Genomic DNA, 22,845 nt, shown 5'->3' with positions numbered 1-22,845 from the left:
TTTAGATTGGAGTGGTCCTAATCGATGAGATTTTTTTAAACCATAGTAATAGTGATGGTTATGGCTGTTTCTGATTATTACCCTGTGTTAACCTGTAACACAAAACAGCGGCTTTCTCCAGAAAAGGACTTACACATATATTTGGATAAATTTTCCAAGTCTGTTGCTGTTTATAGTTAGGCTCCTCTACCTTAGCATTTCAGCATGGAAATCAGAGTGACAGTCATCCTAAATGTGAAGGGCAGCCCACTTTTACCACGTGGGAACGACCTTACTTCAGCTACCATGGTTCTTGCATAGAAATAAGGATAAATCTTTGAGACTGAACCATCTCTCTTCAGAACTCCCTTGCCACCACTTGTCTTTTAAATAAGGGAATGGTGCAGTGACTTGTGAAAGCGGAAAGTCTTACAGCTCAGATACATGAAAATTAGTGATTTTTTTTTTTAAAGTAACACTTAAGCATCAAATCCATAAATGAAATAATGAAATATGCTAACATCTTTCTAGGCTACAGTTACATACTTCTAATTTATAAGTATCTGTGCTTTTGTAAGCCATGGTGTTCATTTCTTCCTTTTTCTAGTTAGATTGAAGTTATCAGTGGTGGGGTGTTGGTTAGGACAGAAAAACAGATATAATCTGGTCTGTGTAAGAAGAAAGACTGATAATAGTTATTTGTTTTGAGAAGTGAAGGGCATGCTGTGAAGGGTAATGGTAAAGCTTTCTAATGGTATCTAATTAGTGACTCATCCTGGAAGTTTAGCTGTGGCTGTTTGGGTCAGACAGTGCTGGCACTTATAAGGGTATTTTGCTTAGATGTTGCAAATGACTGTTGTTTCAATATACATGTAGATCTGTGTTAATATATATATATATATTTTTTAAATCATGAAGTTGCTAATGCTGACACTGTTTTACATGAGATCTTCTTTTTCATTAGTTTACGATGGTATCAACATCCTACTGAAGAAGAACTACGGATTCTTGCAGGGAAACAAAGAGGGAAGAGCAAAAAAGATAGGTAAATACTTGTCATTCCCTACCTCCCCCCCCCATATTTTTATATGATTCATAAAACAACTTTGCTGTCAATCTTATGTCTTTGTGGCTCTAAAACTTCATGTTGGATATGACTACAGTGCTGACATTTCCACAGCTCTGTACTGAATTCTTTTTTCAGTTTAGAGAGTGTTAAACATGTCCAAATTGTGCAGGATCAGATGAATCTCAGTCCTTAAAAGTAGCGTGTAAAATTGCTAAGGACTTTTTTAATGAATCTATTCATTTCATGGAGACTGAGGAAAATAAATCTTCTGTAGGATTGAAGCCCTTCATCTTGAATCAAAAGAAGAAAGGTTTGAGTGTACTAGTTGAATACAGGATTATACTGAGCCACTACTCCTAGATAGCAATGAAAGAGGTAAATGTGCTCCTAGGATGTATTAGGTGAGGTATTTCTAGGAGAAGGGAGGAAAATATTAATCGTCTTGCACAGGGCACTTTTATAGAACTTGACCGGGATTACTGTGAACAGTTCTAATCACTCATGTTCAAGAAAACTGAATTCAGACTTGAACAGGTGAACTGAAGGGCTGCAGGGATCATCCATGAAACAGCCTGTCTACAAGAGGAGGCTAGAAGAGCTTGGCTTACTTAACCTAGGGATGACAGAGCTGTCCTTCAACTTCAGGTGCAAACAGGTTTCTCCTGTTCAGTCGTGAGGATCTGGAACAGCTTCACCAAAAGTACAACAGCAGCAAGAGCAGTTGGAGGAGGTGGAGCTTGGTCTGTTAGAGCTTGCTGTGGTGTGGAATTTCTGAACTGGCTGTGTTAAAACCAAACAACAAAATGCAAAAACATTCTGTCTTTCTTTTTGGTGATCTGTGAGGTTTTCTGCAGTCCTTTGTCTTTTATTCCAGTATGAATGGCTCTCTTACTATTCCTGACACCTGCGTTATTAGACCTCACTTTCATCTATCAGCTTTCTGTTAACAAGTTGAAACAAAAAAAAATATTGTGCATAAAATTGTGAATAAAATTTGTAACTGTCCGTTTAGTCTGTAATACTAATCTATATGTAAAATAACTTTTAATTACCTAACTAAATTTTAAGTCCATGAATAGGAGCCTTAAACAAAAATCACATTACAAAATAATTCTGCTTTGCTAATGCCTTTCCTTAGCATTGCCAGTCTTCCATTCAAAGCATGTGCCCGTGTTCTTACTTTCAACAGAGCAATTGCATGCTCTGTGGAGTGAAAGCATGACAAGTTCATGTAATCTTAAACTTCATAGTCTTTGGAAAATTTACTGTGAAACATAATAGGAACCTGTATCATAAGCCACCCACACATATGTTAAGTCCCTTTTCAACTATTAAGCCGTTGCATTTAATATTTCAAATGTGATGTTATATTTTTGTGTCTAGGCAGTCAAATCTTGCTGGTGTCAATTATTATTATAATTGACATAATTATCATACTACCTTAATATGTAACCAAGAAAATACATTTGTAATAGGGAGTTGCTTGTGTTAAGGTAAACGTCATTAACAACAGGTGGATAGGAAACCTCAAAGGAAGCAGGAGGGTTATACAGAGGCTTAAATGCTGCTTGTTTTGCTTTGTCTTCGTAAAATAAAAATATCCTTACTTTTCAGTCAATCGATATACCTCTGTTCCATCTAAAGAAGCTGCTGCTGTTGGAGAACTACTGTCCTGCTGTTAAAATAGGAACTGTTCCTATTGAATCGGCTTGGATATACTTCTTTAGTTTGCACCAACTGGAATGCAGTGCTCTGTTGAACCAAGGAGATGTGAAACAGAGCAGGAGAAATAACAACACATTTTTTTTGTTGTTTTTTTTCTTGTCTCTTCAGGTTAAAGAATATTTTTCATCAAGCTTTTACTTTTGTGAAATATAGTGCCTGTTCCTTCAGTAATTTTTCAGTTTGAAGTAATAAGAAGAAAAATGGTGAAAGGAGATCCAAGGAACTTGTTTGAAAATTAGCCTTGGAAACAGCTGTTGTGTGAACTTGTATTTTATTAGTCTGTTTTACTCAATGCATATTACATTTCAGAATATTATGCTATAGGTTATCATAGCAGATGAATATTAGGTGGATTTTTGTTTCAGAGTTGTTTTGTATTAAATTGTTAGGCTAATGAAAAGGTCCGTAGCTACTATGGATTACTTAGAATTAAAGCTGTTAGACGTCCTGGGTATGTTCTGTGTCTCTTAGATTATGGGTCCCTTGGGATGACTGAAGTGTAGGAATTTAGTTGATCTGAAATGACTTCAGTTATCCAAATGCTTATCTTCATCACGATGATGGTACTCCTGGGGGCACACAGCAGAACATGAGTATAGCCGGGGCAGGGAAGCACACGCAAGCTTGGGCACTCAAGCAGCTGGGCAGTGCAGCAAGTTCTAGTTTAGACTTGGGTACAGGAAATTTTGGGGTAGTGATTTGTATTTCCATCCTTATATTGCAGTTTGTACATTAAAATTCTTGTGCTTTAGGTGATAGTAATACCAGTATCATCTGAAAAAATAGTATTTATTGATGCCTTCTGCTTGTATTCTCAGCTCACACGATAGCTGGGAGGATCTTATTCTTTAAAAGTACGTTCACCATTGATTTTCTTTTTAATGCTTATCCTAGTAGCTCTTCTTTTTATGGAAAATCCCTCTCCTTTTTCTGGTTTCAGAGGTGCTCTTCTAAAGTCTGGCAAAGGATGCTGTTTTGTTCTAGCAATTCTGGGTTTTTTGAGTCCTGTAGTTATTGTTTTTCTTTTTTTCTCTTTTTTTTTTTAGCCTGGGAAAGAATTTTTTGGTCTGTTTCTATTATTTTTTTTATATATATAGTGATGAAGAAAGTTTTACCTATGTTAGTGATGATCTTTCAGCCCATTTTATGTAACTTAACTTTTTTCAAGCTCTTTTACAAGCATCCTCAATTTAAAGTGTAGTGGTATGGCTTATTTTAAAGATTTATGATGTTAATGTAGTTTCAAAGCTCCAGATAAACATGCACTTGTTGCTCTGAATATCTTTTCTGTTGTTTATTTGTCTATTGTTGGGGTGAAGGGGCGGGGGGGAAGATTCTTTCAAACAGTTACTTCTAACTAGCAATTTGGGAAACATAACTTCATATTATATATGACATATTTTTGTTTATAGCATGTTGGAAATCTGATTCTGTAGAACTGGAAAAAGGGAATGATGATGTCTAAGTAAGGCTTCCTCACAAGGAAGAGAAGTGTAAGGTTTACTAGTCTGGGAACTGGTTGAGGGAGAGTGTAGCTACAGGTGTGTATCCACTATGCACAGGGAGTGGATAGGGAGTAGTAAATTTACTGCTGTGTTGTACAAGGAGGTGTTGAATGAAGTTAGTAAAGTATGTGTCAGGACTCTTTCATTTGGGACGTGAATGATACAACACGCCGCCGTGAGACACTGCACAGGTCAACACATTTCAGGCTGATTCAGAAAGGATTTTGACAAATTCATGTCAGTTAGGAAAGATGGTGGTTTCAGAAGATGCAGTCCCTGTCTCAGATTATCCCCCATTTGCTTTAGTTTTGGAAGCCAGGAAGGGTTTAGCGTTGTGAGGATCACCTCTTACTTTCCTTAGTCTTTCCCTTCATATGAATAAGTTGTCCACCGCTACGCACATGATAGGAGCAAATAAATTTGTGTGCAACTGCTTTTGAAGCCTTTGTGTATCTGCAGGAGTGGTTAAAACGTGGAGTGCAGCTTTGAACCCTGGCTCTGCATCACAATACACATAGCTTTGTATGTCTTCCCAAAGATGGATGATTGCTTTTCAAGGTCTACTGCATGTCTGGGATTGCTCATAATACTATGATAATTGGTTTTGATTGTTTTCATAACCAGGATGTGAATTGAAATAAGACTATAGTATTTCTGTACGTGACCTTTTAGATTAGAAAACTGTCTTATAGTTCACTTTGCTTGATGGCTGGTAAGATACAGCTTTCAAGGATCTAGGTTAGTCCAGTTGAGGCAACACTCTTGATACTATATTAGGCCCCAATGGGCCTAATACTATTTTGGGAAATTTGTTTGTTTATTTTAGTGTGGAGAGGAACCTGGCCTAGACCTCAACTGCAGAGTCTTAATTTAGCTTTGATTTTCATCAGGGTGCTTGTTTATCAGGAAAGGTACATTCTGCTCTGTAGCTGTACTCGGATCACAAAACTGTTGAGACTGGCATAACTTCTTAGACTACTCTATAGCTCCCTGGCAGCCTGAACAGTGAAAGCGGCCTTTCAGAGAAAATTAGTCTGGAGTAGATGATTCTCACCAGGTCTTGTTCTACTGCGTACTCAGGACCCAGCATATAGAAGCCACTGAGACCCATGTGTGTAGCCACAGTAGTATGTCAGAGCCTTGCAGAGATAAAGCTAGTAATTATTGACATGCCTTGTTGTTTCTTGCGATATTTGCATATATGAAGTTGAATTAATGCCTTTAGCTAGCTAGATAAAAATGTTTGCATTTAAAGGAAGAATGGTCTTCTAAATTTGAAATGCCATTATGTTAAAAAAAAAAAAAAAAAGTTACTGTGTTAACTGTGTATATTGTATTTATCTACTTATTGTTCTAGGAAATATAATGGTCATATTGAAAACAAACCTCTAACCATTCCAAAGGACATTGATCTTCATCTGGAAACAAAGTCTGTGACTGAAAGGGACACTATAGGTAAGAGCAAACAGATGCAGACAATAATACAAATATATATCCTGATGTTTTCTGTCAAGTGTTTATTTGCGGTAAATGCTGAATTATCTTTTTATAGACAATGAAAATATAAAAGTGCAATTCATAATACCAAGAATTAGATCTAAGTCTCCTTTGTTGTTCCATGGGTGACATCTTAATTGCATTGTTATGGGAAAGGATGAGTAGGTGAAATCCAGCATAAAGTGCACGTATTGTTGCTCCAGACATCCATAGCAATATGAGACAACACCAAAAGGATTGCATCATGCTGTATTTGAAACAGATCATAGGTTTGTACAAGTAAATGACAGTTGGCAGATGGTAGAACAAAGGCTTTCTGCTTGTCTAAAATGGAAACATAGTGTTGTAGTGAAGCCTAGACCTTTCACCCACACAAAATGCTTAAACACCGAAAGTGAAAGTGGAGAAATTAGCAGCATTAGATGCTTTGATAGTTGCTGCTTTTTGAAAACCATTATTTTTGATTCCTTAATCATAACTAATTTGTTACATAGATATCCATATGACTCTTCTGTATGTGTGCTACGTGTTTTCTTATTTACATTTTGGTAAGCATATGCATAACCATAAAAAGGAAGTTTAGTGCTGTGCAGAAGATTTCTCAGCTTAAATTATCCAACACAGCACAGAAAAAAGCTTTAATGGAAATGCAGAGTTCTTTTGAACCTTTTTTTTCCTAAAAAAAAAAAAAAAAAAAAAAAAAAAAGTACTTGGAACTTTCAGTTACTGTTTTTTGCTTGAAATGATGGCATTAAGTGTCTTGAGCAAACTGAGTGTTTTACTTTTTTTTTTTTTTTACGAGAGTGAGGAAGTATGTTTATACATTAAGCAATTGCCAGTGAACATTTAATCTTGAACATGAGAATCATAACCCTTACATAGAAACTGTAGCTAAAATTAAGCAGAGAGCCGTTTTCCATTGTGATGTTGAGATATGAATTAGGTATGCTCTTTGAAATTACCAGGTTAATGTCTAAAGGCTGGGATGATAAAATTGTAAAAATCTTGTAGGCTTAAAAATAGCTGAATAGTAACCCAGTATCAATTAATAGAGGTGAAGAGAGAGGCTCAGGTTAAAAGGAGAGATGATTGAATGGAAAACGTGACTCGTTGTTAATGCTCTTAACTTCGATGATGTGGATCTGTCTAGACCTCAATTACTTGAAAACTAATTTTAATCATCACTGCATATGTCAATAAAATTAAAATTAAAAATATCACATTTTTATAACATTTGCAAATTTGTATTTTTCAGCATTGCATTACTTTCCGGAGTATCAGTGGCTGGTGGATTTTACTGTTGCAGCTACAGTTGTGTATGTGGTGACTGAAGCCTATTACAGTATTGTGAAGCCCTCACAAGAAATGAATATCAGTGTAGTGTGGTGTCTGCTTGTCTTGGCGTTTGCAGTGTATCCTTTTCTGTTTTCTTAAGTCATTCTATCAGTTCCAAATAGCTTACATCGTTTTGCAATTCATAGAATGCTCTGAACTGTTGGCTTGGAGAATACATAAATATTTATCGTTTGGAAAAAGGGTTGTATAAGCTAATGCTATCGTCAGGTAATGTATATGCTGTACATGCTCTTCGTACTTGGTGGTATCAGCTGCTTGTAAACATTTATTCCAAACCGTTTATGGAAAAAATACATGTACGTTAACATAAAATTCATACTCGTATACAGTATGTAGCTATTGTAAACCCAAGACATGTTAACAAATACAATTTTTTTTCCCAGCCTTACAATGCATTTTCTGTACAAATAGTATTTATAATTTTTGAAGAAGCGTGCAGTTTACCGCCCGCTTTTCTGGTATGTTTAGTCTGATACTGCCTTAACTAAATAATGTATGTAGTCATTTAGTGTAAAGTTTCATGCATGAATTCATAACTCCAGATTTTTATTTCTTAGATCCCATAGAAACTACAACTTGTAGACAGCTGTAGGAGTGGAGATGGTACTGTGTTTTCAGTGATCTGTGGAAAGCTACACTTGCTTCTGCAAATGAGGGAAACAAAAGCAGTGTATTTTAGGAAACAGGCAATATCAAACCATAAGAGAAGCAACTGTTGTGTTTATTTTTACTGGATAAAGCAGTATCTGATGTCGATGCTTGCACAGTAAGGAACTGTTTTCACAGACCAAGCCAGGCTTTGGAGAGGAAAGTTGCCTTTTAAATATGAGAGAGATGATGAAACAAAGGAGTTGAGTAAGGTCCTGGAGGAGTGCAGGTTATGGGGAGACGAGTTAGAAAATACATTTGTACAACTTCTCTGTTCCCTTAACAGCTGATGAGTGGTTGAAGTGTCAAGTTAAGATACAACACTTGAATATTCAAAATTGATCCCTCTGTGGAAATGTCTTTTCAACACAGAGCCTTACAGTGATTTCTTTGTTGTTTCTCTTTTTTTTTTTTTCCTTCTGTTAGCTGTAGCTAGTGATGTTATTTATGTAAAACCTGAACTCTTGGTTATAACTCTCAGATATGACTAGGTTATATCTGGCTGACAGTTCTGGATATGCTTAATACTCTTCTCTTTTTGATATTTGTTAGAATAGGTGCTGACTTTACAATAGGGGCAGATATTCCTTTTCTGACCAGCCTGGAGTATTAATGGTATGCAGAATTTTCCTTGTAATGAGTAAGAACTTCTTAGATGACAGAGTTGATACAAATTCTGGAAAGAAGCAACTTGGCAGTAGCTTGCTTCCAGACGAAGTATTTCTCCATTGACTCTTACTTGTTAGTGGGAAGACCCATGGCACAAAAAGTGTTTTTCTGATCTGCTCTGTACTGACAAGAAGGTCACTGCTGGCTCTTGTGCATCTTTTAATGACATATTAGCTGTGTTATTAGGCAGCCTTTTCTCATTTGGTTGGATGAAATCAGGAATTACGGTTTAATCTTGGCAGACAGTCAGAGGGGGAGAAAGAGACAGAGGGAGACAGACGCAGATGCTGCTTAAGAAATAATTAATGAAACCCAGCATCTTTGACTCCAATTTTGAGAATGAGGAGGAGGTTAATGAACTAATGGAAGACTTCAGATACTAAAGACAAGCACTCTTAACTTTGTTGGTGGCAACGATCTGTTTGCTTCATCTTTCAAATCTTGGGTGTAACCAACTTAAATAATACTACAGTGGTTGCAACTCTGCGTGACGTGGAGTTGTGAATTATATATTGGCATGGATTATGTGGGAAGGTAGACTTCATTCTTACAGTGGTGTTTCAATGCAGTCGTAATCACCGCTTTCGTTTAGTCATTCATTCAGAGCAAAACCACTTGGAGAAATTTATAAGCGTTAAGTTGCAGGGCAGCTTTCTGCTTCAGTAATATGAACATGCAAGTGGCTGTTGGGGTCTCTTTCTGATTGCTTTCTGACCTGCTGTTTTCACGTAAATTGAGCCCAAACCAACATTTTCTTGTTTGTCCTATTCTGTTTCAAGCATTTGAGATCCAGTTGAGCATTCGGACCTGAAGGAGATTGTAACAGAGTGTGTTGGAAGCACATTACCTGTGTTATCTCACTAGCCTTCCTGTGTGACTGAAAGGGAAGTATGGCAGGGAGGAAATGGCGCAATGTTTATGTGTTAGAATTTAAGACAAATATCAAATAACATGTGGTTGTTCTTTGAAACACTGATGTGAAGCATATTTCTGATTCTAAAACTCTTCAAGTAGATTATCAAATCCCATAATTATATGTGGGATTTCAAATTTAAGGTCTGCTGTGGAAATGGAGAGGTGATTTTTGTCCATTGTCAGAAACAAATCATTTTGCAGTATAAAAGGACAATTGTACTAGGTGAAAACTAAATTTAATGTGTGCATTGGCATGATGTATAGAAGTACTCAGACTTTCTTTATTCTATCTGATCTTACAATTATACTAAAAGCAAAAAAAGCATATGCTAGAAGCTAAATTATATTTAACAAACTGAAAAGTTAACTTAATTTTTTTTAGTATTGTACCCGAGCATGTATTAAGTGAGGAACTTACTGGATACAAGTATTTTTTTGTAGATTAGGAAACCTGACTGGATAGTTTGTGAGCTGATGCAACAGAAGGTATGATTTGTTATCCAGTGGTAGGTGCATGAATTCATGAATTGCACAAAGGAAACAAATGGTAGGCTTCTTTACAGAGTAGGTGGTGCTGTAGAAATCCTTGTAAAGTCACTGTTCCCTGATACGAAAGTGGCTTGACTTTAATTAATTGCCTGTGTGGTTTCTGGCTGATGTTGTGATCCTGTCCAGTCTGAGGGGTTAGCGGCAATGCAGAAGGCTGAGTTCTGTCTAAACTTGGCTTCATGTTAGAGTTAACATCTCCATAAACATGTTGTTATAACTTATTATTGGCATTAAAGCTTTTTGGTTGAAGGGGGTTGGTGCAAAGAGTGATAGAGGTATTAACGAAACAGTCCATTGTGATCACTGGAAGCTAGGTGAGTGAGAAGAGATTTCAGAAGACTGTTTGATTCTTGTTTTATGACATCAGGCCTCTGGTATGCTGAAAATCCTTTAAAACTTACATGACTAGTTAGCAATTCAGTATGTTAGGACCAGAAATGATCCATCATCATTTGGTAGCCCCCATACTTTCAACTGATAACAGTCAATGTAATGTCAAGAATTAATTCTAGAACAATTTCCATTATTCTGAAATTTGTGAAGGTGGCTTTTGTCATAAGAAATAATCAATTAGTGAACTGAGTTACTGATCACAACTGTAAATGCAGCAGAAGCAGCAAGCGTACTTATAGTTTTGTGTTTATGTTTCATTGGTGGCAGAATGTGAGTGAGGGTAGAGTAAGACAGACAGGGTCGAGAGACCTTAATAATTCCATGTTTCAATTGCTGTACTTGTACAGGTATTTAAAATTCATTGTTGAGAACAACTGACAATGTCAGATTATTCAATTGTTGTAAAACTTTAAACAGGTGTTGTACTCAAGCCTTTCCCTCGAAAGGCATTTAGGAGAATTTATACGGTATATGATAAATGAGATATTTCTCAGCTGCAAAACTTAGAAAACATTTAAATAACGCAATTTTATTTGTAGATTAGGAAACCTGACTGGCTTCTTTCAGAAAATGTACCAGTGGCCATATCAAAGGAAAGCAACAGCCTTTTTTTAACTCGACTCAAGGTTTATGTAGAGAAACTCAGACCTTGAAATAACCTCTGGAAACTGCAATTTTTTTTTTTTTCAATATGCATGCAGTTAGAAATAATACATGTTTGTTTTTCTCCTGTGAATCCAAAAATTTTATAGAATCATAGAATCATAGAATATCCTGAGTTGGAAGGGACCCTTAAGGATCATCAAGTCCAACTCTCGACACCGCACAGGTCTACCCAAAAGTTCAGACCATGTGCCTAAGTTCACAGTCCAATCTCTTCTTAATGAATTTTATTAGGAACTGAAGGTGGATCTTTTTCTCCTCAGCTACATTCATAAACACCAGTGGACTGAATAATTTTGAAAATTCCAGAATCAACTAAAAGATACTTTATCAACTTAAAAGATAAATTTATTTTTCTAAAAAATAATTTTTCAAGTCTACGAGCATGTTGTCTTTTGTGACCAAAATAAAGAAATCAGAGGGGAGAAGGAATCTCTTAATTTAGCACAGTATTCTGAATTATTTGTTCAGTAGGTCCTGAAGCATAGGGCGAGCACTGAAAGGAAGTCTTAAATAGACCTCAGATTTCTGTTTTGTAATTCTTTGATTTTCTCTGTTCCTAAAACAGTTGCATAATCACCACTGTTGCCTAACAGAGCGTTTCAGTCACACTTAAATTTGCATAATCCTTAATTTTACATACAGGGAATTGAATCTGCAGTACAATTGAAATTTATTATCACGATGATTTTTTTTTGTTTGCTTGTTTTTTTCCAGATACATTATGCAGAGCCCATAGTTAAAAACATGAAACAGGGTGTTTTAAAATCTATTTATAAGTCAGTACTCTTTATTACAAACTTTATGAAGCACTTTGGATAACAGAGATTTGAGAAGTGTATTTTCAAATTATGCTGAATATCCCTACCCATAAAATGACTCTTGGTTTAAGAATTATTTTTGGTCAAATATATTAAAGTTGCATTTTGGGACAAAAAGTTTACAAGGTTGCAAATTATCTTTTGAACTCGTATATTTAAAAATCATCCTGATGCTCTTTAAATGATCACTGTTAAGAAAGACAGCTTTCTAAAACAGTCTGTGTAAGTTAAGTCTTCTGTAAGTCTTTTTAGGATGAGGTCTTCCTTTAGACTTAGGTATGAGATACCATACCAGTAAAGTTTGAAGGGAGCTTAAGTTAATTACTCAGAACTTAAGAGTTGTTAGATGCTGTGCTTAGGCCACCGTAGTGTTTAGATGAGTTCATTGTTACATTTTATTATTTCATATTGAGATGATGAATGAAATAATGAAATACAATGGCATATATGTTAAATACGTGCTGTTTAATGAAGTGCAATATGGCATAATTACCTTTTTTTTTTTGAGGTATTAACTCACAACTGTTTAAATGTTGTATTGAACAGATAACTTGTATTGAACAGATAACTCTGAAGTGTATTTTCACATAATCTACATCTTAAAGTATTTCCAGGATTTAAAGAAATGCAAATATAGATGATTGTTGTTGTGTAGTGGAAAACAACAATACATGAAAGACTGAAGTCTTTCTTTTTTTTTCTCTATTTTTTTTTCTGAGTAAGTAATGTCTGAAGTGATCTCAGTAGTTTATTTAAGCATGACCTGGATAATATTTATCACTTGGAGGAAAAAAATAAAATATAATGGGCTTTAGCTTGTAGAAATAACTGTTGGCAATATACTACGGAAATTTTAGTTATTTACTGTTTTGTTTTGGAACTAATTATGTTTAGAAATGTGTTGCTCAATAAACACTAAAACCAGTTTGATAACAGAGCAGGTAGCTTCTTAGATACTAATATCTGTGACACTAGGGATACATGAAAAGACTAAATATACCAGTTTTGTTAGTTTTTTTTCAAAATGAGACTGGCACAGGTTTTTCTTTCATAGATAAGTACTAAATATACTGTTATTTTATTGTGTTTGTTTGGGAAATCTCAGATGCATGTGGAAGTTGAGAAACGTGTCATTTTTTCATGTTTTTTTCTGCTTAGTAAAAGTCACCTCACAATATAAGCAGCAGTCCTGTGGCACTTGTCACGATTTCTTGTAAGGCAGAAGACAAACACCTACTCCTCATGAGTAGAAATTCTATCCTTTTAGAAATGAGAGAAATTTTATCCCATTATTGATAGAACTGCTTGTTGGAGCATCCTGTTCCTTGCTGTTTGCATGTACACTGTAGAGTTGTGTGTCCTGGAAGAACATCTGTGGCTCATCTCTGGTTAAAAACATATTTATTCACTTCCGTGCGATTACAGTTGTTGCATTTAGAAGTAAGATTTTGATTTTTTGAAATTGACATGTATTACATCTTGAATTATGTAGTTAGGAATGCTTTTCACTTGGGTTGATATTTTATGTTGAAAATAACAATTGTTTTATTTTTGGTTTCTTAAATGTGTTGCGGTTTCTAAAATTCTTAAATGTAGTTATTTTACAAACTTAATTTTCCTTGACCTTCTTCTTGTGTAGTAAGGTATTGTTTTCATTGACCACCCATTATTTCAAAGTGGAGGAAGGAGGTGAAAGATCAGTCTGCGTCACCTTTGGCTTTTTCTTCTTTGTGAAAGCGATGGCAATTTTGATTGTGACAGAAAACTATCTAGAGTTTGGGCTGGAATCAGGTAACTCCTTTCTTTAGTGTTTGTAATGGCTTTACTCATTGAATGACTGGAAAAATTTCAAGTCTCTTAGGAATTTCTGAAAAACTATGTTAATATTAACTCAGTATGTGATGCACTTGCTTTGGAATACATACTCTTAAGAATATCCTCTATGTTTTTCCTTCTTAGTTTTAAGTATTGTGATAATGGTGGGTTGTTTGTTTATATTCATTTTCCAGGCAAGGTTGTTTCCTTTTCTTTGCCTTATTTTTGACCTGTTTTGCCTTGCATATTAAAGTGAATATCCTCTACAGAAAAAAAAAAAAAAAGTACTTAGTTTGTCGATGTTGATATTTGTACAGTTCATGAGCATGAATTAAGAGATGTTTTCAAAGACTGAAAGAATTATGCTAGTGTATGAGTACTTTTCAAAAGATGTCCTGTTATGTAGCATTTTATTTCAAGAAAAGGGATTCTGTGTCTGTGCTGTTATAAAATACATGTATGTGTCTCTGCAGGATTCTCAAATTTCTCAGAAAGTGCTATGCAGTTTCTTGAAAAGCAGGGTTTGGAATCACAGTAAGTTTTTGGAAATACATTTATCTGCATTATATTTGCATTTATAGCTGAACCACTTGGATTTTCTTAGCAAGCATTTGTCGTGCATGCTTTGCTCTGGTACATGCTTACAATCCCTCCAAAAATGTGAAGAGGTGAAAACTATTAGTGAAAACTATCTCTTAGTATTCATAAGTATCTTGTTACTTTTTTGTTTTCTCTTTTTAATTTGGAAATGGTTTACCCTGATACTTTGCAAGGAAAAAAAAAAATAAAACTGTAAACATTTTTCAATTTTTCACTCTTAGACAGTTCTTCCAGTTTTGCAAAGATTTTTTAAAACAGAAGATAAATACCTTTTTGCTGTTCCTCTGGTATGCAAGAGAGTAAGTGTGCAAAAGCTTCAGGTGGAGCTTTCAGTAAAACTGGTGTTAGGAGTAAAGTTTGTCTTTCAGTCACATTTTCAAGTTCTAATAGTGTTTTCATCTTACACCAATACATCTGCTTGCTATAGCATATCCAAGTTTTGTTTAGACTGTCACAGAAAGGTGCTATTGCTTGTGATGTTGCTTCTATATACAATTGCTGTTGTAGGCAGCTTTTGTGTGTTGTAAAATGAACTTCTGCTACAACACAGTCCTTGCACAACAGCTCTAACATGCATTTATGGGGTATGTCACTACTGTGGGAGGTCAGCTTTGAATTTCTTGCTTGGAAGTTCTCAAGTACCATGCCAGAATTATGGGGTTTCTTTACTTCTGAAGAACAGAAGTTTCAAATTTTGCCTACTTTGAAAAGGTAGCATTTCTAGATACAAGTAATCCAATGAAAAACTCTTAACTGAATCCTGTGTATTTCATAACCTTTCTTCACTCTGGTTTTCCTAAGCTATTGCAAATTTTCTAACTTCTGTATTAATTTTCCTGTTAGTGTTCATTTATTTTTAAACTTTTTGCAGTGCTTCGGCTGCTTACAGCAGTGATTGAGTTCACGGTGGTGTCTTTTGGTAGTTTAAGTGATGTAGGCAAACTACCAATCTAAAACTCATGTGGATAACTAGAATTGGTTTTGTTTCTCTTTAATCCATTTATAAGTCACTTGGTTTTTGTGTATAATCTAGTGTTTATTAATTCCATAATCCATTTCATCCTGGGTACTTTTCTTCTGTAATTGGTACTTACTGCATGATTCATTAAAACAAACAGTCACTTGGAAGAGACACGTTAATTGGACACGTATTTTTTTTATAAATTTGTGGAAAACTGCAGCAATAATTTTGACAGAGCTTTTCAATGGATAAAAGCAGAATGCAGGTAGTATATCATAAAAATATTAATTTTGGTTTTGATCATTTAAACCTGTAATACGTATGTTCCTCTCTTAGAAAAATAACCACTGAATTCATTCCAGTAGCTTACACAGTTTTATATTTTAATTAACAACAAATTACTCTTTTTTTTTTTGTTTGTTTTGCTCTGCTAACAGAGTTAACATCTTGTAGGAAGTGCCTTTGGTTTGCTATTCACTTTAGTAATTAAACAGGTGACTTGCTTGTTTTTGATTTTAGTTCTTGAATGGTTGTAGTGATTCTAGAGTAAAACTGTAGAATACTTTTTGGTTAAATATTAGGTACTGTTGAGTTGAAAGTAATCTCTGATACCCCGCCCATCAACTTCCTCCCCAAGAAAATGCTTATTTCCTTTCTTTTCTTTTAGGGGTCCTGTGTCTAAACTAACCTTCAAATTGTTCCTGGCTGTTCTGTGTTCACTTATTGGTGCTTTTTTGACATTCCCTGGCTTGCGACTGGCTCAAATGCATCTGGATGCTCTGAATTTAGCAACAGAAAAAATAACACAGTAAGAGAAAATATATGCACATAGGTATATGCTACTCAGTCTTAAATCTTTAATGTCTGAAAATAAACATTCCACACTATTCCAACAAGAAGGTAGGGACTAGGATTTCTGCTGCTGCCTGCTTTTTGTATCTCCAGCAGACTTGCCACCTGCCTCTTTCTGGTCAACCTGTGCTCTGCCAGTCTTAACTTCTTTGCCTCGTAACTAGAGTCCCAGTTACAGGATCATTCCTTTCCTTTCCTCCTGTGAGAGCTCCACCAGGAGTGTTTGTTTACTGATGCCTTTCCCCCATCATGTCTGTTTGGAAGTTCAGATAAATGCCTGGAAAAAGGGATGCAGCTCTAGACTTTTTTTCATTCCTACCCCTCCCCAACTAGAATGGCATCATGCTTCTGTTAATAAATTTATGGAAGACAAGAAAGATATGAGGCAAAACAAACATGCAAACCCCAAAAAACTGAAAAAAAAAATAGCTGTTTAGAGAGGATCTAAATCTCAATGAAAATTCTGTTAATAAAGTTTGAAATCACAGCAGCATACAGAAATTTGTTGAATTTTTATAACTTTAAATGAAAGTAAATTAAAATTTGTTTTTTCATTATTTCTGGGCTTCTTACATTATGATGACCTGGATATTTAATAAGGGTCAGACTTTAGTACCATTTTAAAGGAATATTTTAATTTTCAACGGCTCTGGAGTTTGGTAGTAAAATGTTTTCTCAGAATTAACTATTTCTCTTCAGCATTCTCTGGTTGAGTGAAAACTCCAAATGCCTTTCACGGATCTTGACATTTGATATTTAATAGATGGCATGGGTTATTGTGATTATTTAGTCTGGCCACTGCTAAGAAAATGATTATATTTTCTGAAATGAAAATTATTTATGCATAAACTTAGATTTTTTTTTTTTTTTCCCCAAAAGTGCCCAGCTTAAAAAATTAATCTTTGTTTAAAGTGGGTCCTTCTCTCTTGGTGCATTGTTAACTAAGTACCCTTTGGTGGATTTAAGCTCACTGTAGTTTGAATACGTCCAGTTAGAACTGCAGGCTGTTGGCTTCTGTTTTAGCTGCTGTTAAATTTCTGTCTATGTGTAGGCTGTGACCAAGTCAGCTCTTAATCTACTCTTTTTTGGCTAAATAAAGTGCTCAGTTTTTCATTTTTATATGTATAAATATTTTAAAATTTTCTGTGCCTTTTCTGTGACTATGCTATAATTTTCCAAAGTCTTCCTTGATCTGTGGACATGAGATTCTAGGCAGAAATATGAAATATCTGAAACAAGACGTCTTATCATTAATCAACAACTAAACGGTTAATTAATAATCACTAGTATGAGGTTGTGAAAAATAAATCTTGTCTAACAAGACAGGATTATATTCAACTGATCATTAAAGATAACATTGTGCAGCACCAAGCGAATTATTTTCAAAAGTCTAGCAATACTTTGTCTGTTCAAGTGGAACAATATAAAACAAACCACTCCACTGAATGGATTAAAACTTGGTCAGACATCAGTGTGATTAGGTAATGCAATTAGAAACAAAGAAGCATCCCTGAGAGGTACCTTCGAATGGGCCTGAAGAGATCAGTATTTGTCCTTAGCAATGTGTTTGTAACAGTGGGTAGGTTGTTATTGACTGTTTGCAGTTGTTTGGCAGTGACTAAAGGGGAACAGTAAATGAAGATGACATGTCATTGATACAGAGCTCTCTAATTTGGGTGCAGGAAAACAATGCCTTTTTCTGCAGTAAAATATAAGCTTATACTTTTGCCAAAGAAAACACAGGGGACAAGCTGTAATTACAGAATGGGAAACTTAGAGAAAACATTTACTCCCACCCCCCAAAAATGTAAATGGTGAACTGCTACTTCAACAGCGTAGTCAAAATGATTAACGTGATTCTTCTATATATACAGAAGGAGTAAATGTTGGGGAAGAACAGAAGAAAAATAGTCTGATGACACTTTTAATTTTAGCAGTTTGATTTTAGTTTAGCAGAAATATGCTTCCCTGTATATATTTTGGAGTTGTCCTGATCAATTTGTACCATTTTCCTACACGTTCACTCATTCTCTAGAGCCTACTTTGAGAGTCCTTCAGCCTTTCTCCCTCAGATAAACAGATCAGGGTTCATGCCACCGTTGGGCACGTTCCAATCCATTAACCCAGTAGGATGCCTTAAGTAACTAGAAGCTCAGGTGAAATCCTTTCACAACTTACTGAAATGCTTTGGACTCCTCTTAGGTGCTGTCAAGTTCCCTAGCAACACTGGATAACTCTCAGTGCTTATTTCTTAATCTGAAACTAATGGTTTAAATCGTGAGGTGACATCTTCTGAAACACAAACATTTTAATGGGTTTAGGAAGTTTGATTGCTTGAAATCAATAGTATTGTGTTTTCAGAATAACTTTGGATTCTGTTAGCGAGAAAGTGTTGCATTAGCATATTTACCAGACTTACAACACTGTAAACAGTTTCATAACTGTTTTTGTTTTATTTGAATAATGCAAACTTAGTATAATGGGGTTCAGACTGTTTCTAGGGGAGGAATTAAGGAAGGTCGTTAATTTCAAGAAAAACTCCAGAAAATCTCTACTTTTCACCTTTTAAATTCTATTGTCTCTTTTGTACTCAGAAAACTCCTTTTACATTAACAGTGTGGTTTCATGCAGAGCTGTTAAATGGAGTAGCTTTTTTTTTTTTTTTTTTTTTTTTTTAGGAGTATCTTTAATTGAATGTAAATACCAAGTTTCATTTAGTCAAGGTTCCTAAGAAAATTCTTCATTAAGCTGGGTATTCTGACCTCTGAGAACTTTTCCCCTGGTCTGCATAGATAATGGAAATTAATCTGAGTGCCTTTCTAATAAAGCAAAAAAAAATAAATAAATCTTAATATAGCAGCATATTTTCATAATTATCCATCTGAGATATTGGCTGTCTAGATTAAAACTAATAGCTACTGCAGTTTGGCATTATGCTATTGTATGGAAATTTTCAACAACTGTCTTTTACTATAGTGTGATACAATAAAATGCATGTAGTTCTTCTGGTTAGATTGTTAGGATATCTGAAATTTATTCCAAAGAGAACTTTTAAAATCACAGTCAGTGTGATTTCACAGTATGTAATATTACTGTTTTTTGAAATATGTCATACTTCTAAATATAGGGAAGTAATTTTATTAGTTATCTTTTCCATCTATATTAAAGTTTGGATTAATCCTTTTGAATCTATCACCAGTTTCAACAGTATGGTAATGGTTTTCATTTAATAACATCCCCCCTTTTTTTCTTATTTCAGAACATTGCTACATATAAACTTCTTGGCGCCTCTAGTTATGGTTCTTCTGTGGGTGAAACCAATCACTAAGGACTACATTATGAACCCGCCTTTGGGCAAAGAGAGCATACCTTTGTAAGATTCCCTTTAAAAGTTCTTTCTGGGGTTTTGAGGACAAAGCCATAAGTCTAAGTAGAGTGCCCTGTGAATGTTTTAGCAAGGTGAAAGACTGAAAGTTGAATAGCATCCTTCATTAAAGGTATTGTGGAAATTACTGCTGAGCTCTAAAAGGCTTCTGTTGTATTAGAAGAAAATGAGTCACTGTATTGAATGCTAAGGTGGTGGTTCTGAAAGAGCTGCTATCTTCTCACACCTCTTTGACAGAGTAAGGCGATGTTCTTCATAGGGCTGAAATACCACCTAGGGCTGTGCTCTGACAAGGTGTCTAAGGCATCTGAAGTACACATTTGCTGTATAGAACTGTGCATCTCAAAGACTGCAGTTACATGAAAGAGTTTGCTTTTAGTAGTGTCCTGTCTTCATATTCAAATTCAAGTACTTAAGGGCTGTTACTGTTTACAAACAGATGGATACTAGTTTGGATTTAATGCGGTAAAAGGGCTACTAAGAAGTAACATTAAAGAGATCAGCAGGGGTGGAAGTGAATATTACTTGCACATGATCTACATAACTGTGGACATGTGCGTTAAGTATTTTTGACAATATGCTTGAAGCTGTCTTTACAGAAGGTACAAACAAATAACTGCAGCACTAGGTTTCCTCTGGAAAACAGCATTGCCCTTTTTTTAATCTACAGAATGTCAGAAGATACATTTGACACCATGAGGTTGTGGATTATAATCCTGTTGTGTGCTCTGCGGTTGGCTATGATGCGCAGTCATTTGCAGGCCTATCTGAATCTAGCCCAGAAAAGTGTGGATCAGATGAAAAAGGAAGCTGGCAGAATAAGTACAGTTGATTTACAAAAAATGGTAAGTGTAGTGGGACTACGGTTTGGAATGGAGAGATTGCTCTGTTCAGATTCTGTTTTTTCCTGTTTGTTGTGTCTTCCTTGGAATTTTCATTCATATTTAGCTCTGGTGCCTAGACTATATTTCCTATCAGAAAAGCATCGTTATTGAGAAATTCTGTAAACCAAAATATAGAGAGATGTATAAGCTGTTTTATGCAAACACATTGTCTTAAGCTATTCATCCATTGTTGGAAGATACCTCTTCATGAAGTGTTCTTTACAATACTGTGGCAAGCATTTTGCTTCTCGGTGTATTACTGTTCAGCATAAGAATAAACTGGGGAGTGAGTGCACAGAGTGTGTGGCGATTTGTTGCTACAATATAAGGGGAGGAAGACCGGGACAGTCTGGTTTAGATAGAAGGGCAAAATACTGTTACCTAGATCAAACTGTGCTTTTTAAATTGCAGCAAAATTTAAGATAGGCTAGTTATATTTCAGGATTAAATAAGACACATTTAGTTCTGTAAGGCCACCCTGAAATGAGCTAGCCTAGCTACAAAACTGCCCATCTTGATACTGGTGCAAGTAATAGGAAGGATTGGATTTTTTAAAGAAAAAATAATAAAATAAACCAACAAAGAATTAAGAAGGTAGAATTTGTAAGGTGTTGCATGCTGCCTGCAAAGTAAACTTTAGATTTCTAGTGTTGCGTGATAGTGCTGCTTGATGATCTTGCTGATTTGGGGTTTTATTCCCGGAGGAATATGTCATAAGACAAAGACTCTTCTTCTAGGGTTGTCACTGTTACCTATAATCCCATCCTTGTCTCTGCCAAATATCCTACACCCATAAGAAGACGGTGCTGTATCATCTTCAGATTTGTAGTTGCAGTGACCAGTATTTGGCTTCAGAGGAAAGCTTAGGAAATAGAGATAGCAACAATTGGTTATGACAGAACTGTGTGACAGAAGGCTGTTGTGAATGCACAGCTTTAGTTTTGGGATCTTTAGTCCTATCTGTAAAACAATAATGTCTTCCGTACATGGTGTTTCCTAAGTCTGTTTATCCAATACGTCTGTGTCTTCTTTTCATGAGAAGACATTGCTACTAAATTAAGTTCTGTCTTGTTTTATTAGCCAAGTTTGCTTTCTCTTCTCCTGTAATTCTTGTCAGTAAAGTCTTTTCTACGTGTCTTCCAGCACTGATCATTACTTTTTTATCATATTCTGTCAGATATCTTACAATATTTCTCATGATTCTTCTGTCAGTGTTTTGCTACATTTTCTTCTCATGTTAATTTTTTGATGCTTGCTCATCTCAGAGCCCTTTTGAGATTTTGATGTATTTCCAAAATTGTCAGATCTACGTTCATCTTTTTTTGCCACCCTGTATTCTATTCTTCTCTAAAATCCAGTTAGCTTTATTTCATTGATCGCTTGATTTTATGACTTTTTCCCTTCTTTATTTGATCTAGTCTTTTAGGTCAATAGCTTATATAAAATATGCAATGCAACAGTCTAAAGAAATAAGGACCAGGGTGCAGGAATATTCTCAGTGGGTTTCAAAGAGCCGTAATGTATATCTGAAAGAACTTCCATTTAAATGCTTTGTTATTGATCATCTACTAATGACAAGTCCTCTTGTCATTGTTTTTAAAACTAGAAGAACTTGCTTTTGAAAAGGAACTGCAATGATTACCAAATTTTCATTTACTTTTGATGAAGTCTTGGACTGTGACTACTACTTCATTCATATAGCAGGATTTAGTCTGTAAAGCACTGGGGACTTTAAAAATTAGTCATATATTTAGTTTTGATTGTTGTGTATTGAAATAGGAGTCTTTGAACAGTAATATGCAGTGCTCATAGGCAAAATTGTTTCTGCTAGTTTTAACAGAACATATGCTTTTAATTATTTCCTTTCAGTGTGCCCTCTCAGGATTTGATGTGTCCTGAAACAGCAGTTCATCAGCTAGGGGTTTGTTAGGTCTTTTTTCAGATACTATGTCATGTACTGAAATAAGCTAGAAAACTTTTATGATAGCATTTATGCATAAGCATTGTTTTTTAATAAATTGCTTGTTTTTCCTGAATGTGTTCATAAAGGGTTGGTCTGATCACCCAGAACTCACCAATAACTTTTATGTTCCCAGGTGGCTCGGGTATTCTATTACCTTTGTGTAATTGCACTGCAGTATGTTGCACCATTGGTGATGCTCCTTCACACAACTCTGCTTCTGAAAACACTAGGTAGGCAAAATATGATGAACAAAAACGTGTTCTGTCCTCTACAGGGCTTTTGTATTTTCAGTTTACTGCGGAGAGTTAGATTGTTTGGGTACTTGTAATCCAGAAATAGGTTGTGGTTTCCAGCCATTTAAAGTTTTCTGGTATGTGGCTGTTAAGCTGTCCTTTGCTCTTCCAGCTTTTGACATCTGTCAATGATATGGTAATTTGTTTATTTCTGAAAAAAATGTGTAATACAACAAATTAAGCTGTTTATTTCCATTGAAATATTCACCTTTTTCAAACTATTTTGAATGAGCTATATAAAGCACTGTTGAATTGAATATGAATATCTGTTAAAGGTTTTTTTTTTCCATTTCTACAATCATC

The 22,845-nt window shown here is 35.3% G+C and overlaps 1 protein-coding gene across 5 annotated transcripts in view; it reads left to right on the top strand.

Moving 5' to 3' along the window:
• Positions 1 to 22,845, top strand: part of TMEM161B (transmembrane protein 161B) — a 48,287-nt gene that overhangs the window by 11,225 nt on the left and 14,217 nt on the right. For 3 of the 5 annotated variants that reach the window (XR_014319388.1, XM_082783814.1, XM_082783813.1), the window contains exons 3-11: positions 944 to 1,024; positions 5,636 to 5,733; positions 7,031 to 7,187; positions 13,429 to 13,580; positions 14,078 to 14,138; positions 15,833 to 15,973; positions 19,277 to 19,390; positions 20,073 to 20,247; positions 22,383 to 22,479. Coding sequence is in view for 4 of the 5 variants with exons in the window: in XM_082783814.1 (XP_082639940.1) it covers positions 944 to 1,024; positions 5,636 to 5,733; positions 7,031 to 7,187; positions 13,429 to 13,580; positions 14,078 to 14,138; positions 15,833 to 15,973; positions 19,277 to 19,390; positions 20,073 to 20,247; positions 22,383 to 22,479 (1,076 nt within the window). In the remaining variant the exon portion in view is untranslated. Of the gene's footprint in view, positions 1 to 943; positions 1,025 to 1,832; positions 1,922 to 5,635; positions 5,734 to 7,030; positions 7,188 to 13,428; positions 13,581 to 14,077; positions 14,139 to 15,832; positions 15,974 to 19,276; positions 19,391 to 20,072; positions 20,248 to 22,382; positions 22,480 to 22,845 lie in introns of those variants that run through there. The other 2 variants (XM_082783816.1, XM_082783815.1) reach the window with 2 other exon arrangements.

This window comes from Aythya marila, assembly GCF_965140915.1.
Source record: "Aythya marila genome assembly, chromosome: Z".
NCBI lineage: Eukaryota > Metazoa > Chordata > Aves > Anseriformes > Anatidae > Aythya > Aythya marila.
The sequence above is the reverse complement of the archived record's forward strand: the minus strand, read 5'-3'. Positions and strand labels throughout refer to the sequence as shown.